Below are 15369 nucleotides of genomic sequence, written 5' to 3' on the forward strand. Positions count from 1 at the left end.
ATCTCTTGAACAGGCTGTGGGTAAGAAGGCCCTTCGGATTGTGAGCAAGTATCATGGAGTTAAACTTCATAGGCAAGAATTTGCTGCTCGAGTGCTGCTTTATATTCACCTGCAAAGTCCTTATCTTGCCATTCAGGGGTCTGAAAGAACTCAAGTTTATACTGCGGCGCTAAGATAGTTCCATTGGTATATATGTTGATAAGCCCTGGAGTATCGGTCGCTGAGTAGTAGTCCTTGAGCTTATCTCTTGCTTTGTCTAGTGCCTGGAGCATCTGATATTTCCATAAGATCTTCTTGTGGCACAACTGACGCTGGCGGCTTTCAAGATGCTCAAACAGACGATTATAGATACTGAATACCATGTGAATTGTAATGCCTTTAGTTTTTGAGAGAGCGGTAGTGTATTGATAGAATGGCTGCGTAATGCAGATCAAATAATCAATCTGCTGCCACTCATCTCTACTCAGCTGAAGATCAGTATGGTGATCTGCCACACAGTAGGTATTAAGATAGGACTGAAGTCGCTTTGCCCGGCGGAGCATCAGAAATGTTGAATTCCAGCGTGTTCGTACATCTTGAATTGGAAACAGTTGAGAGCCTTCAGGCTGAAGGTTCTTAAAATTCGCACGGCGCTGAGGGCTTGCATTAATAAATATAGCAAGGTTTCGAATCTAGGTAAACCATAATAGAATTAGTAGAGATTCGGAGAATAGTGAGGGTATTAGATCATCAAACCTTGCGAAGGGTGCTGGCTATACTGTACTCCTTTGCTATTTGACGCGCCTTCTGCATATGCTCTTCTGACCAAATAGATTCAACATTCTCATTGATAGGGTTTGCTTTTATTTGACCTAGGAGCTGCTTAAGGCTTAGCTGAATGATGTGAGCAAGGCATGGTACTCTGATAATAATAGTATCAGAGCTTAGGCCTTGAGAGAGATGAGTTTCCTGGAGAGAAGAAACAAGGGTTAAGTTATTGGACGCATTATCAGTAGTAATAGCCAATACTCGCTCTTTGATCTCATACTCTTGAAGTATTTCAAGAACCTCTTGACTGAGATTCGCCCCAGTATGCTCACCCTCAAGAGGTTTAAAATCAAGTAAAACCTCTCGGTATTCCCATTCTGAATCAATAAAATAGCCAGATACTGCCATAAAGGCCTGTTGGAAAGGTGAGGTCCAACAGTCCAGACTAATTGAAAGCTTTGCATGCTTTGGCAATTTCCGAAGTATCTCTTTCCGACAATCTTTTGCCTTTGTTTGAATCTGACGTTGTAATGTTACGCGAGAGGGTATATTGATAGGAGAGGGAGCTCGCTGAGCTAGTCGGATAAGCTTCAGAAATTCAGGGTGCTCGATTATTGTAAAGGGAAGGCGTAATGTAGATATTGTTGTAATAAGTTGCTGTCTCCATCGGTTCTCATTGAATGCTTCAGGGGCTATGGCTGCCTAATTAAGAGAGAGAAGCATTAGATGGTTTTCCGGCCGGAAAAGAAGGCCCTTACCTGATGCTGTAGTAGCCGCTGTAGGTTAGACCCTTTCCCTCGCGCTTGCCCTCTTGCCTGGCATGTTTGACGCGTAAGATGGCGGCGTAACGCAGTAGTTCCATGTGCTCTCTTGCTAGAATGACTTATAGCGTTTGGGTGGTGGAGAATAGCACCACATCGCTTGCATATCATCATTGGCTTCCCAGTAACACAGTGAGCAACCTGGTCGAATGAAGCCCAGATATCTGCTCGGCAGCCCTTTGTATCCCATACTCTTGCATCCTCAGCTTGCCCAGCAGATGTACGAAGCCACCAGTTAACAAACTCTTCCTTGTTCATTGCTTCGAATATTATGTGGTTGTTGATAGGTTTAAGACACCCTGGGATATTGATAGGTTGGAAAGACTGTGTTGTTTGACTTGCAGAGTGCTCAGGCGCAATACTGTCAGAGTAAAGATCCAGGAAAGATGAATCATCAACATCACATGCCTCGCCATCATCTATAAGGGTTATCTCTGGTAATTGGATTTCAGGCATAATGAAGGATAGGCAATTAATTAAAGAACGAGTATTGTTGAATAGGTAGAAGAGAGTAGAGAAAGAGGTTACAAACTATTTTATTCTACAGGTACATACTTTCTATTTAGCTGAAAGATCAATAAAGCAGAAACTCAGGGGGGACGCGTTGTGTATACAGCTCTAGTCCAGTTAACAATTTAGCCAGGAGACTTCCTATTAAGGGTCTCTGATTGGTTAATTTAATGGGCCAGCCCATGGGCCGGCCCATTCAGCCTAGATATTCGTGAAGTGTTATCCCCCGCAGATTAGATGTTGGCATTGATTTTTTTTTTCACCCTCCGATGTTAATTTCTTAATGGATTTAAGCCACCACCAAAGTAGTATTCATTAGTTAAAAATTATAGAGAATCGAATCAGACTACTGCGCTCCCTATAGTATCAAAAAATATAGGAAAACCTAAGTTCTCAACTACATCGAATTCACAAACGATCAGAGTAAGAAGGCCTACTAGCTTGCGAGTAAACAAATATATATCTTTTGACTTACAATATACAGTCAACTCTCACTTATTGCACACCCTCCCATCCAAGGAAAATCATGTGCAATAAGCGGGAGGTGCAATAAGTGAGAGGATGACATAATCAATAAATTAGCTAGCCCTTAGCCCCATTGCCTATTTAGGCTTCCATCCCATATCCTCTAGGGTCACCTGACGCTTCTCCTCGACCTGAATCCTGCCAAACTCGCTGATTAAGCTCTCAACCTGACGTATATGGTCTGATGTGCTCTTTTCCTTGCTTCCGACCCATAGTAATATATCCTGTAGATGACCCATTATATCAGAATTGGACAGAATCTCTGGTGGAGGCCCATTTTCTTCAATATCTTGTGCTTCCGAGCTCTCTATATCAATATATATATCTTGCCCATCAGTCTCATCTTCATATATAATATCTTCCTCTATAGGGTTCAAAAATTGATCAAATGGTATGATATCATCATGACCAAGCTTCTCAACTGCTTCATTATATAGAGCTTGAACCTCACTAGTTAACCCTGGCTCAGGAATTGGTTGAAAACCAGCTTCTATCTCATCTTGGATAGCTTTGGTCTCATCTTCAGAACGTATTAAAGTGCTTTTTTTGAAGCAATTCTCAATCGTTTGATCTGATATTGAGCTCTTCCAAACCTGGGTTAACCAAAAGAGTGTATAAGATATATTCATACGATCTTGTGGATCAAGACCTCGATCAAGGATAGCAATCATCCAGCGCATCCATTTCTTCCGATAATAGTGCTTCAAATTTTGAATAATCCCTTGATCTAGAGGTTGATATATAGAAGTTGCGTTTGCGGGGAAAAAAAGAACCCTAATATGAGCAGGTGGTGGGATAGACTTCAGACCAGCAATATGTGGAGAGGCATTATCCAAAAGCAATAATGCTTTCTTATGTATAGGAATACGCCTATAAAAAGCATATAACCATTCCCTCATAATGTCTTGACGCATCCACGCCTTCTTATTCCAACGCCAGACACATCCTAGAGCTTGGAAATTGACTCCCCGGAGCGCACGTGGTGTTTTTGCAGTTCCAATTAACCATAAAGGTAATCGGTCTGATCCATCTGCATTTGTTGTAACGACAAGAGATATTCTAGTCTTATATTTCTTCTTTCCAGCAATTTTTCCATGGGAAAGACCCCCATTTGGCATCTGCCTCCAGAATAGGCCAGTTTCATCCATATTATATATCTCAGATGGTTCATATTGATCGCATATCGTACGAATTTCTTTCATATGATTGTGTACAGAAGATGGGACTGAAGCAGCTTCTCCATGGAAAGTATGATATCGAAGATTATGCCGGTTTTTGAAGCGCGTAAGCCAACCCTCTGAGAAAGCAGGTTTTTGTTGATCTCGATATTCAGGGATCTGAGACCAAAGCTCGTTTGCTTTGATCTGGATCAAAGGGCCAGTGATTGGAAACCCTGATTCAATATGCTTATTCACCCAATTCGAAAGCTTCTGGTCTAGAATAGGCCAGAAAGATGAAGAAAATCGTGAATTTGCCTTAGTAAGCCCTATATCAAGATAATCATATTGAGATGATAGAATTCTTGAGACCGTTGTACGATTAATCTTATGTTTAAATTGGGACAAAAACCAATCTACACACGCGGATTGGGTTGGTCTAGGGCTAGAATTAGACCAAAAGGCACGTAATGCCTGCTTTTGGGCATCTGATATGCCTAATCGAGCACGCTTTGCTGGTGGTAGAGCAGCTTGTGTAGCTGGTCTGACAGTTGGAAGAGGTGGAAGATCGGAGATTTCAGGCATTCTGATTGGTCGATATGACTGACTAAGCGGATGACTCAGCAAATATGGGATGAAAATTGTGTGCAAAGGGTGAGTGTGCTAAAAGTGGGAGTTTTGTATGTAAAATCAAGAAAAAGTGGGTCCGTCCAAGCGAATTGTGTGCTATAAGCGGGAGTGTGCTAAGAGCGGGTGTGCAATAAGTGAGAGTTGACTGTATTTGGTGAATGGTAATCTATTTGGTAATTTGCTATAGTTAAAGCTGTATAATTAGAACACTATCAAATACCACTAGTAATATTGAATATCTTGCATATAATTTGTGCAAATTTGGGGGCTAAATGGGCCAAATGGGCCAGCCCATGGGCCGCCAAGAAAACCCATGGGCCGGCCCATGTACAGGTCTAATTCTACCCTACAATCCAGGGCTAGTTATCGATTATTTAGTAGCTGTGACTACTCCAGAGCCAGAATTACAAATATTTGATGGTCATGGCGGTTTATCATCACCACCAGCACAATCTAGTATTCCAAGCAGTCCTCCTGATCAATTCAGTGCACACCGCACACATGACAAATTGAACCATATAGCAGGTCTTAACAGTATTTCTGAAGAAATTGGCCGCCAAATACATCGTGTTGGTCGATCGCAGGTGCGGCTTACAGAGGATATCGGTTTATTAACTGATACATTGGAGAACCGATTGCCTAAAAGACCTACAATTACACACAAATCCCAAAAGCAATTAGGCAAATTCGGAGCCCTAACTACCAAAGATGCCGTCCGCCGCGCCTACGATCAAAATGTGAAGGATCAAAAAAAGGAAGCTAATACGCGGGTTCGCAAAATGACACCTTTAGGTGTCTCTAATACTACACCTACGCCATCTGCGCTAAAAAGGAACGTATTCGGCTATCCGCTGCTATCATCAGATGGTAACTAGCTACTATATAGGTCTAATTGGGAGGTGGCGTTGCTATAATAGTGAAAATAAAAAAAGAAGTTGCGTTGAGATCCGAATTGCGTTGACGTCCGGCTGACCCACCCCCCTAGGGGGGTGGGTCAGCCTTAGGCGTAAGGCATCTCAGTATGCCGCCTACGGTGACTATTACAAGGAAACATCAGCCGATTAGTGCCACCAAAGGCCCATATGCGCACAAGTCTTCAGTGAAATGATTGGTCGATAATTGGCCGTCGCTCCCAGGAGCCTGTGGGTCGTAAATGTTGATGCGATCATTGGATACCACTAATAGAGCAGAGAAATAATCAGCCAATCGGTGCCATGAATGATCCACAAGTGCCACAAAGCCTCAGTAGAAATGATTGGTCCAAATTTGGCTATGAGCTCCTGGGAGCCTGAGCCTACCATTACACCTACCATAATTGGATAGCCCATCAGCAATACCCTGTGAGGGTCTCATGTATCTCTTGATGAGGAGAGTGCCTTTCCAATGAATTATCAATATTAACGAAAGCTATAGTCGACTCTAGATACAAGACGTAGCGCGAGGAAGCAAAAGAAAGACAGTTTCCTCGCGTTCAGGGGAACCCAGATGCGCCATGTGGGTCCGTGTCCTCCGCTTAGCGTGTATGCCTCATGTATATCCCTGACACTCATTGCCACATCAGTGCACATTATGGAAGAACATTTGACCCGGACGCGAGATCGTGGGTGGAGAAACACATAAATACATGAACTCCGTCCTGCGTTTCGCATATCTTCTATACGGAATACCAACTGACCCATTTCTCCCACTAGGTGGTCTTGTATTCCTTGGCACCAGAGTTCAAGCGTCTGTACTGTCGTTTGAATATGTCAATCGATTTTACTTCAAACAACGGCTACGTCCAGGTTGGGCTCAGCCATGGTAACATTTATATATTTACCGAACCGAAATCAGTCACTCATTCCGAAGACACACTCGTTTCCAATGTTAGAGGTGGCATCGATGCTGCCACTAGACTAGCCCTGGACCAGGCTCTGGTCAAAGCTCAAAGATGCCTCGATATGGTTCAGCACTATGTATCTCAGCATCCGCAAATCGTTGGAGTTGTGAAACGACTGGGAAGTCATCTTTTGAACCTCGAAGGCCTCCTTTCAAATTGTATGAGTTAGGACCGACGCTAGTCATATCACATGAGGTAGCGTCAATGCGACCCTCCGTTTAACTTCGTCGCATCGATGCCCCTGCTAATAAATTATGGATCAACGTATCTGCTACGATAAGCCCAGAACGAATACCCGATATGTGATGTAAGAGACATCTGCACCGCCCTGTAATACCGCAGCCATGCAACGTCAGCAGATCCCCGCCCCGGACCGGAACACTACGGACATCCATTCGATGCAGAGATGGCAGCAACAGAAGATGTACCAGGCCCAGGCGCCCGTAGACACCGCCACCCAGTTGCTGCAGTATAGAGAACGCCTCGACTCTGCTCCGCAATTGCCTTCGCAGCGCCCGGCTCCGTCGCAGCATGACTTCTCGGGCTCCATCCGACGCCCCGCCAGTGACTGCCATAATAATTGTCACTGGTGATTGATTATAAACTACTACCCACTAGACCGGGTACGGATACGTATTATTGTCTAGTGGTAAACAAAACCCGGCCATCCTCGTCATGGGCTAGCTAACTTAGGCCAGGTGTTACGTTTGTAGAGACCGCCACAAACGTGGGAATCAGGTGCATACGGGCGCGCCTGTCTGGGCCTAGCAGCTAAAAACTAGCCGATTCTGCATAATCAGGCATCTGCGAGTCATTATCCATGCATGCGTTCCACCAACTATCTGGGCATTGATTAATACCGGGTGGTACGTTCGTTCGCCAACACACGTCATGGACTTGTCAGATGCACATTTGATGTGTCTTTTGGGGCAAATTATTTTCCTGTCATCTATTAAACCCCGGGGCTTTCCAGAACTTCTATGTTTGCCCAATTCCCACCACCTGATTTTGACGTCTATCTACAGCCTACATCGTCTGTGTACACTTACTTCACTACCGCTGCCGGATCACCGGATTAGCCATAACCAGGAGTTGAACTCTCTTGCATATTGTGAAACGTACCTGATTGCCAATTCCACATAACATGGCATCAAATGCAGGCGAGAAGAGCATTTCCGCTTATGGCGAGGCTCGCTCCACATTGGAGGGGAAGCCTCTTGACGCCGAGCAAGTTCGCAAGATGGATGCATATTTCCGGGCTAGCATGTACCTTTGCCTGGGAATGCTCTACCTCCGTGAAAACCCACTGCTCAAGGAACCACTTAACGTGGAGCATCTCAAAGCTCGGCTTTTGGGGCATTGGGGATCCGATGCTGGCCAGTCTTTCACTTGGACTCACATGAACCGCCTTATCAAAAAGTACGATCTTGATGTCCTTTTTGTCTCTGGCCCCGGACATGGTGCTCCCGGAATTGTCTCGCAGTCCTATCTTGAGGGCGTCTACTCGGAAATCTATCCCGATAAGGCCGAGGATACAGATGGTATGAAGAAGTTCTTCAAGCAATTCTCGTTTCCTGGTGGTATTGGTAGTCATGCGACTCCTGAGACTCCAGGAAGTATCCACGAGGGTGGTGAGCTAGGATATTCGATCTCGCATGCCTTCGGATCTGTCTTTGACAATCCCGGTCTCATTACGTTGACCATGGTTGGAGATGGCGAGTCGGAGACAGGTCCACTAGCGACCAGCTGGCACAGCACAAAATTCCTGAACCCAATCACCGATGGGGCCGTTCTCCCTGTCCTTCATCTCAACGGATACAAGATCAACAACCCCACAGTGCTTGCACGAATTACTCATGAGGAGCTGTCATCTTTGTTCGTAGGCTACGGGTGGAAGCCGTACTTTGTCGAAGGAAGCGATTTCAACAGCATGCACCAAGCCATGGCAATTACACTCGAGCAATGCATCTTAGAGATCAAGGAGTACCAGAAGCAATCTCGAGAATCCGGGACACCATTCCGACCCCGCTGGCCGATGATCATTCTTCGTACTCCTAAGGGATGGTCGGGCCCACGCGAGGTCGATGGCCATCTACTCGAGGGCTTCTGGCGCGCGCATCAGATTCCAATTACCGACGTTCGCACCAATCCGCCTCATCTTAAATTGCTAGAGACATGGATGAAGAGCTACAGGCCAGAGGAGCTCTTCGACAAGAATGGCAAATTGGTTCCGGAACTCAAGGAGCTCGCGCCCACGGGCAACTCGCGGATCAGTGCCAACCCCGTCGGCAATGGGGGTCTTCTACGCCGACCGCTCAAAATGCCGGATTTCCGAGATTATGGGTTCATGGATATTGTCCCAGGCTCAACCATCAAGGGAGGAATGGCCAATATGGCCAAATTCCTTCGTGATCTGGTTGCCCAGAACATGAACAATTTCCGGCTCTTCGGCCCAGACGAGACCGAATCCAACAAGCTTGCCGAGGTGTACAAAGCAGGCAAAAAAGTCTGGATGGCAGAGTATTTTGAAGAAGATAAAGACGGAGGAAATCTGGCCCCCAATGGCCGCGTGATGGAAATTCTTAGTGAACACACTTGCGAGGGGTGGCTAGAAGGCTACATTCTTTCAGGGCGGCACGGACTGCTCAACAGCTATGAGCCCTTTATCCACGTCATCGACTCCATGGTTAACCAGCACTGCAAGTGGATCGAGAAATGTCTTGATGTGGAATGGCGAGCTAAAGTTGCCTCTCTTAACATCCTCATCACCGCGACTGTCTGGAGACAAGACCACAATGGCTTCACCCATCAAGACCCAGGATTCCTCGATGTGGTCGCAAACAAGAGCCCTGAGGTGGTTCGAATCTACCTCCCACCTGATGGAAACACTCTTCTCTCGATCATGGACCACTGTCTCCGCAGTGTTAATTACGTGAATGTCGTCGTCGCCGACAAGCAGGAGCACATTCAGTTTTTGAACATGGACGAAGCTGTCCAGCACTGCACCAAGGGCCTCGGAATCTGGGACTGGGCTAGCAATGACCAAGGCGCAGAACCCGACGTCGTGATAGCATCTTGCGGTGATGTCTCAACTCACGAAGCCTTAGCCGCCACCGCGCTCCTGCGTGAGCACCTTCCACAGCTCAAAGTCCGCTTCGTCAATGTGGTGGACTTATTCCGACTGATCTCGAGCATGCACCATCCACATGGCCTGTCAGACAAGAGGTGGAAAGCCATCTTCACCACCGACAAACCCATCATCTTTAATTTCCACTCTTACCCCTGGCTTATCCACCGACTCACGTACAAGCGACCGGGCCAGCATAACCTGCATGTGCGAGGCTACAGAGAGAAGGGCAATATCGACACTCCGTTTGAGCTGGCTATGCGCAATCAAACTGATCGATACAGCCTTGCTGTTGACGCTATTGACTTGGTTCAACATCTCGGCAACACGGCATCTGGTGTGAGAGAGAGGCTGATCAATGAGCAGCTAGCGGGCAAGGCCGAGGCGTTCAATAATGGACTCGATTCTGAGCATATTCGGAACTGGAGTTGGCCTTGGCCGAGAAAATAAGATGTTTGAGGTGATGGAAATGTTATGGGCAGAAAGTGGCAAGAGATTGAAGTGAAAGAGTTGTCAGCCAAAGACGCTTTTGATAAACAGGCGTGATGTCGATCAACGATTGGAGATCCATATTGTTTCGAAACGACCGAATGTGCGTATATAATGGTTTTTTCACGATAGCGTCAAATAAATGGAGATACATAGCCTTCGAGACCAACCTGTACCCAGTCCAGTGGGTAGTGTTTTATAATTAACTAGAGTCGCGGGTCGGGTTTCGACCCTGGACCCAAAACACGCCAGGGAAATTAACTATTAGTGATATATGCTATATTACAGGGCTTGATATGTGTTGTGGGTCGTATTACAGATGTAAATAACCGGATATCCTTTTATATCTCATCGCCAAGGGGATGGCAAATGCCCATATTAAATAACATTCATGAATATTCTCCCAGTCAGCGCGGGGCTGGTATTCTTTTCCAGAGTCCGGGTTGTCATAACTTGTTAAAGACATTTGAGACCACTGATTTAAAGGGATATTGTAAAAAGATATTGTAAACTTCCGACATATCAAAGCTAGACAAATAATAAGTGCTATGGAATCACACTTATGCCAACCTCTCATTCCAGAGTCAACTTCTGGCTATATCCGATTGGACCTGTACCACCATTGGTGTATGCGACAATCCAAACTTCACTACACAGACCATATCAACATTAACATCAAATTTTCATCAAATTTTCATCAAGGCAAAATCAAATACCGATTCTTACCCTGGACGAACTAGCTCCTTTGATAGTCAGAAAGTAGCTGTTTCTTTCGCAGTCTCCGCAACGCCAATAAATTCCATTTCCTTCCAATCCCGAGTAAGGAAAAATCCGGTTTTCGGGGTGTCAATGTTCCATGACAGCTGCCAAGTTCGTTTCGATTTCATAATGGGGTCATTGACGACAATACCAAGGGCGGCAGGTGCAAGTGCAAGGATGGAGAGGAATGAGAGATGCATTTTTGGTCTGAGGATACAATTTTAAAGGTAAACAAGTCTTCGTGCTGCTGCTGAATGTGTCGTAGGAGCGGGGATAGTGGGAGTTCTTATAGTGGTCATTCCAGTGCCAAGCTAGCTTCCTCCAGACTCTCATCATGGTCTCGTTCTTGGTACTTGTACACCTGCCACGTAAGTGTTCGCGGAGTAGGTGATATCTAAAATGACTTATATTAGTTGAACCCTGCATCGAGTGTACAAGCCAATCAATCATATAGAGTCTACATGTCTCGTGTGATACTCTGTGCATTCAGGATATGCAATAAACTCACATAACACGATTGGGCATAACTAGATAGAAGTTTATTGGTCTAAACCTCGGCTCTTTTATTCGATACTAGATTGTATAATAGTAGAACATAACATGAATTTCGCTTACGTGCATACATGCATAAGTTGTCGGCTATTATGCCCATTTTAGAGTCATCGCATGATAATGGCACTGCTTTTACATATCTTGTCTGCGATTGACATATAAGTAGACCTCGAGATGGAACCGCAAGACCCGCGTACCGCCCGCCCCGCCCCTCAGAGGGGCGGTTCTTGGTCGCGAAGTTTAGACCCACGGGGCGGTTTGAGGACGAGAACCGACCCTCCAAGGTTGCGGGTCGACCCGGCGGGTCTATAAACATATCAAACATCTTAAGTCCCGTAATATGCATATCTTATGCAGAATGAGCCTGTATTTTTTTGTATTTTGTTTTCAGCCTTATACCCAAAAGTCAGAATCATGGTCTATGCCCATAGCCCTATATGCGTATTATAAAAGGTTTTATTTAGACTAATCCTTTAATAAGAGTTCGATAATTTTCACCAATTTCTGCCGAGCTAGCTAATGTGATTCCGTGTTTCTGCTAGTTATATACATAATCCTCATCCCGTCTTGAGCGCTTTGGAACGCGCCCAGATGAACGCCGCTGGGTGCTACTTTCCTCTAATAAGTAGTTATTATCAGGTAGAGGAACCTCATTAGTATCATCCAGTTGGATAAGACTATCGGATATGAACTCGGCTCTTCTCTTCCCAAGTGTACGCTCACTGACAGACGTAGTAGAATATTGCGTGGCTTGAATGTCTTCAATAGTAAGAGAATCTTCCTCGTTATCACTGATCGAATCAAATCCTTCGTTTTTCTTCCTCTCCGCATCCTTTCGCTCATTCTCTGCTTGCTTTTCTTGTGTAGAAAGGTACTCATCAATCCAAGCAAGCTGTTCTGATTCGACATCAAATCTTGCTGTACACATAAACATCATCAAATCTTGGATCGTCTGTGGCTTCAGCGAGCCCTGTCGGTAGTGACAGATATCGCGGGCAGAGTTAAATAACCGCTTAACGCTAGAACCACTAGCTAGAATAGTGAGGATGTCTCGGGCGAGGCTTGCTAGAATAGGAAATTCCTTTTCGTGTTCCTTCCAGTACACTAGAGGAGTTGCATGTATAGTACCTAGTAAGGTTAGTATAAGGCAAACCGCGGGAGTACATAAGAAGATAAAGAAGTGGAGGGATTGGCTTACTACTTCCAAGATACCGCGTGAGCTCATCTGTAGCAGTTGTTTCAGACTGAAGAGATTCGATAGGTGTCACAAGGATATTAATGTCAGATATATCGTTTCTCATGGACTGGACGGTTGACGGAGACCGTTTATAGCGCTCTTGGTAAGGTTGAATGTAAGTCTCTAGGGACTTCCTGTAGCGTGGCGCCCAGTGAGGCTCCCAATCCTTCCCTGAGAAGAATGCTAGCTTATTCCTCGGCCCTAGGATAGTGGCAATTACATAGAGATCGCCAGGAACATCATCAGTTTTCCCATAATACTCGGCCAGCTTATCCCGTGCATAATCTAGCGCCGACTTCATCACCTTTTTCCAACCAACCCTCTTCCGCGCTAGCTGGGCTTTTGCCTTATTAATATGAGTAAATAAGGTGTTGTAGATACCGAAGACATTGTGAATAGTAACATCCGTAGTTGCTGAGAGAGATGAAGTGAATTTAAAGAAGGGATAGGTAATTGAGAGAAGATAATCAACCTGTCGCCATTCATCTTTATCCATCTTTATGTCGGTAAGGTTGAATTCGGCACAGAATGTATCAAAGGCAGACTGTAGCCGCCGGGCACGTCGGAGCATTAGGAACGTTGAATTCCAGCGCGTCCGAACATCTTGGATTGGCATAAGCTTTGGCTCTTTCGTCTGAAGTTTCACAAAACTCTCGCGACGTTGTGGACTTTTGTTGATGTAAACGGCAACCTTGCGAACCTAAAGATAACAGATAGTTAGCAACTTAGCGTATGGAATAGGAGAGAGGCAAGAGAAGACTAGACCTTGTTAAGAGTAGCCACGATCTTCGTGTTCTCTTGGCGAGCCCCGGTGATAGTATCAGTCCCTTCATCGGCCCATTCCATCTCTTCCCGATCGTTCCGTGGGTTTGCATCCATCTGACTAAGTAGCTCTTTCAGACTAAGCTGTGTAACATGCGCGATACAGGGTATCCGAACAATCGGGATATGGCTAGGTAGCTCTAGACATCCAACGGCCTCTTGAAGACTATCTAGCAACGTGCTGTTGTTAGACGCGTTATCAGTAGTGATAGTTAACACCCGGTTAGTAATCTCATGCTTCTCAAGAAGATTCAGGAGAACGGTACTTAGATAGGCCCCCGTATGCGACCCATACAGTGGCTCAAAGCCAAGTAAAATCTCACGGTAGTTCCACTCTTGGTCAAGAAAGTAGCCCGTTACCGCTATGAAAGACTGTCGAAAAGGGGAAGTCCAGCAATCTAATGCAACAGAGAGCTTTGCGCCCTGAGGGAGCTTGCGAAGAAGAGTATACTGGCGTTGTTCCACTATCTCTCGGAGATGCCGGCGGACTGTGAACGCGGAAGGGATTCCGGGCATAGACGGAGCAAGCCATGCCATTTCTATTAGGGCACGGAATTCAGGATGCTCAACAAGGAGGAATGGTAACCGTGAGGCAGTAATAAATGTAATCAACCTCTCCATCCAGGCTTGCTGGGTAAAATGCAATCTTTGGGGTGTGTGGTATACCTAGTGAGAGATTTCGATAACATTAGTAAGGAAAATAAATAAGGATAGGAGTTCTCTATACCCCGTTTGATATCATCTGTCTAATATCTTGCGACCGAGGCGCTAGCTTCCGACAATTAACCCCTTGTGTGTAGTGCTTGTTCATATGGGTTGTTCCCCGGTGGCGATCGGCAGGATGAGCCAGGATATGGTTACAGGTCTTACACATAACCTTAGGAGTTCCATCTTGAGGAGCTGCAACCTGTTCAAAGTGATCCCAACACCCTGACTGGTGCTTAACATCGAAAATATTCCGTTTCATTTGACTTCCAAACTCGGTCTGTAGCCACCATGTAATAAAATCATCATTCACCATCTCTGTCCAGAGGATATAGATCTTCTGTTTAATAGGGCTAACGTGTTGGAGTGTCTCAGGGATCAGAGGAGGAACCGCCGGTCGGGTAAAGTTCACGTTAGGGGCAGAACTTAGCGTGTCGCGCCCGTCGAGATTGAATGGACCATCAGATAGAAGTAAGGAGAGGGTATCCACTGGGTTATCGCCAAAAATCGATGGGGGATAGTGATCAGAGAAGAGAGGTCTGGCTCTGTGGCATTTTGACGAAATGAGTATAGAATGAAAGGGGGGAAAGGAAAGAAAGGAGCGTAAGAGACGTACTCGAAAAAAATGAGAATCAGCTACTAACTATGTCGTATGAAGTCGACACTAATGGCAAGACTGATATTCTAGACGGCGCCAAAGCTGGTATCGGGCAGCTATAGGCATTTATCATAGGTATTTTTAAATAGCTGCCAAAATTTGAAAGTCGGCTAAAAATCCCGAAATTGTTTTATTGCCGGTTTGAACGACCTGGACTTTTATCAATACATTCCCATCTTGCGATTATCAGGCTATCGTATGGCATGCCTAGATATCCCGCTCTGGGCCATCACGTGCAGCAAGGCACTGCAGAAGCGTAACTATCTCGATGCTCCCCCTTTTCCTAGCTTGATCCACGGGAGAAACACCATCATTGTCGGGAATTTCGGACTCCAGATCCGGCAGCTGAGCCAGTTGAAGGATCAGTCTTTTGTTGCCAGTGTTTTCTGCGTGCCACAGTACCGAGCGGCCCCTCTGGTCTCGCTCATTCACGATAGTCTTCCGATTCAAAAGTAGAAGATCTATGATATTATTCCTTACGGGGTCCAGGCCGTCGTATGCCATGGTAGCTAGAAGAAGTGCGCTTCTCCCCGGGGGATCGAGAATGTTGACGTCGATGTGTTTGTGACTCAACAGGATTTCTATTGCGACCGGGTCGTCGTATATCACAGCCAGATAAAGTGCGGTGTACCCTCGGTCATTTTGAATGTTGATATTGAGTTACGGATCTTTCAGAAGCATCCTCAAGATCTCATGTTGTTGATATTCGAGGGCTATCAGGAGTGGAGGTAGGGCTTTCGGGCTCCGACCA

At 45.6% G+C, this 15369-nt stretch overlaps 5 protein-coding genes across 5 annotated transcripts; 3 read left to right on the forward strand and 2 right to left on the reverse strand.

Moving 5' to 3' along the window:
• Positions 1 to 6135: 6135 nt before the first annotated feature.
• Positions 6136 to 6438, forward strand: N7533_006470 (uncharacterized protein; the record flags this gene model as incomplete). Its single annotated transcript, XM_057103120.1, has 1 exon — positions 6136 to 6438. The coding sequence occupies one exon, from the start codon at positions 6136 to 6138 to the stop codon at positions 6436 to 6438; it is 303 nt and encodes a 100-aa protein (XP_056958077.1).
• Positions 6439 to 6613: 175 nt separating this feature from the next.
• N7533_006471 (uncharacterized protein) lies at positions 6614 to 6862 on the forward strand (the record flags this gene model as incomplete). Its single annotated transcript, XM_057103121.1, has 1 exon — positions 6614 to 6862. The coding sequence occupies one exon, from the start codon at positions 6614 to 6616 to the stop codon at positions 6860 to 6862; it is 249 nt and encodes an 82-aa protein (XP_056958078.1).
• A 551-nt stretch (positions 6863 to 7413) lies between these two features.
• N7533_006472 (phosphoketolase family protein) lies at positions 7414 to 9846 on the forward strand (the record flags this gene model as incomplete). Its single annotated transcript, XM_057103122.1, has 1 exon — positions 7414 to 9846. One exon carries the CDS (start codon positions 7414 to 7416, stop codon positions 9844 to 9846), a length of 2433 nt encoding a protein of 810 aa, XP_056958079.1.
• Positions 9847 to 10637: 791 nt separating this feature from the next.
• On the reverse strand, positions 10638 to 10844 carry N7533_006473 (uncharacterized protein; the record flags this gene model as incomplete). Its single annotated transcript, XM_057103123.1, has 1 exon — positions 10638 to 10844. One exon carries the CDS (start codon positions 10842 to 10844, stop codon positions 10638 to 10640), a length of 207 nt encoding a protein of 68 aa, XP_056958080.1.
• Positions 10845 to 11734: 890 nt separating this feature from the next.
• N7533_006474 (uncharacterized protein) lies at positions 11735 to 15122 on the reverse strand (the record flags this gene model as incomplete). Its single annotated transcript, XM_057103124.1, has 5 exons — positions 11735 to 12324; positions 12395 to 13133; positions 13199 to 13921; positions 13983 to 14449; positions 14927 to 15122. 5 exons carry the CDS (start codon positions 15120 to 15122, stop codon positions 11735 to 11737), a joined length of 2715 nt encoding a protein of 904 aa, XP_056958081.1.
• Between the last annotated feature and the right edge of the window lie 247 nt (positions 15123 to 15369).

Source organism: Penicillium manginii (assembly GCF_028828005.1).
Source record: "Penicillium manginii strain IBT 31320 chromosome Unknown utg000005l:1.0-5665137.0:1.0-5668048.0, whole genome shotgun sequence".
Classification (NCBI taxonomy): domain Eukaryota; kingdom Fungi; phylum Ascomycota; class Eurotiomycetes; order Eurotiales; family Aspergillaceae; genus Penicillium; species Penicillium manginii.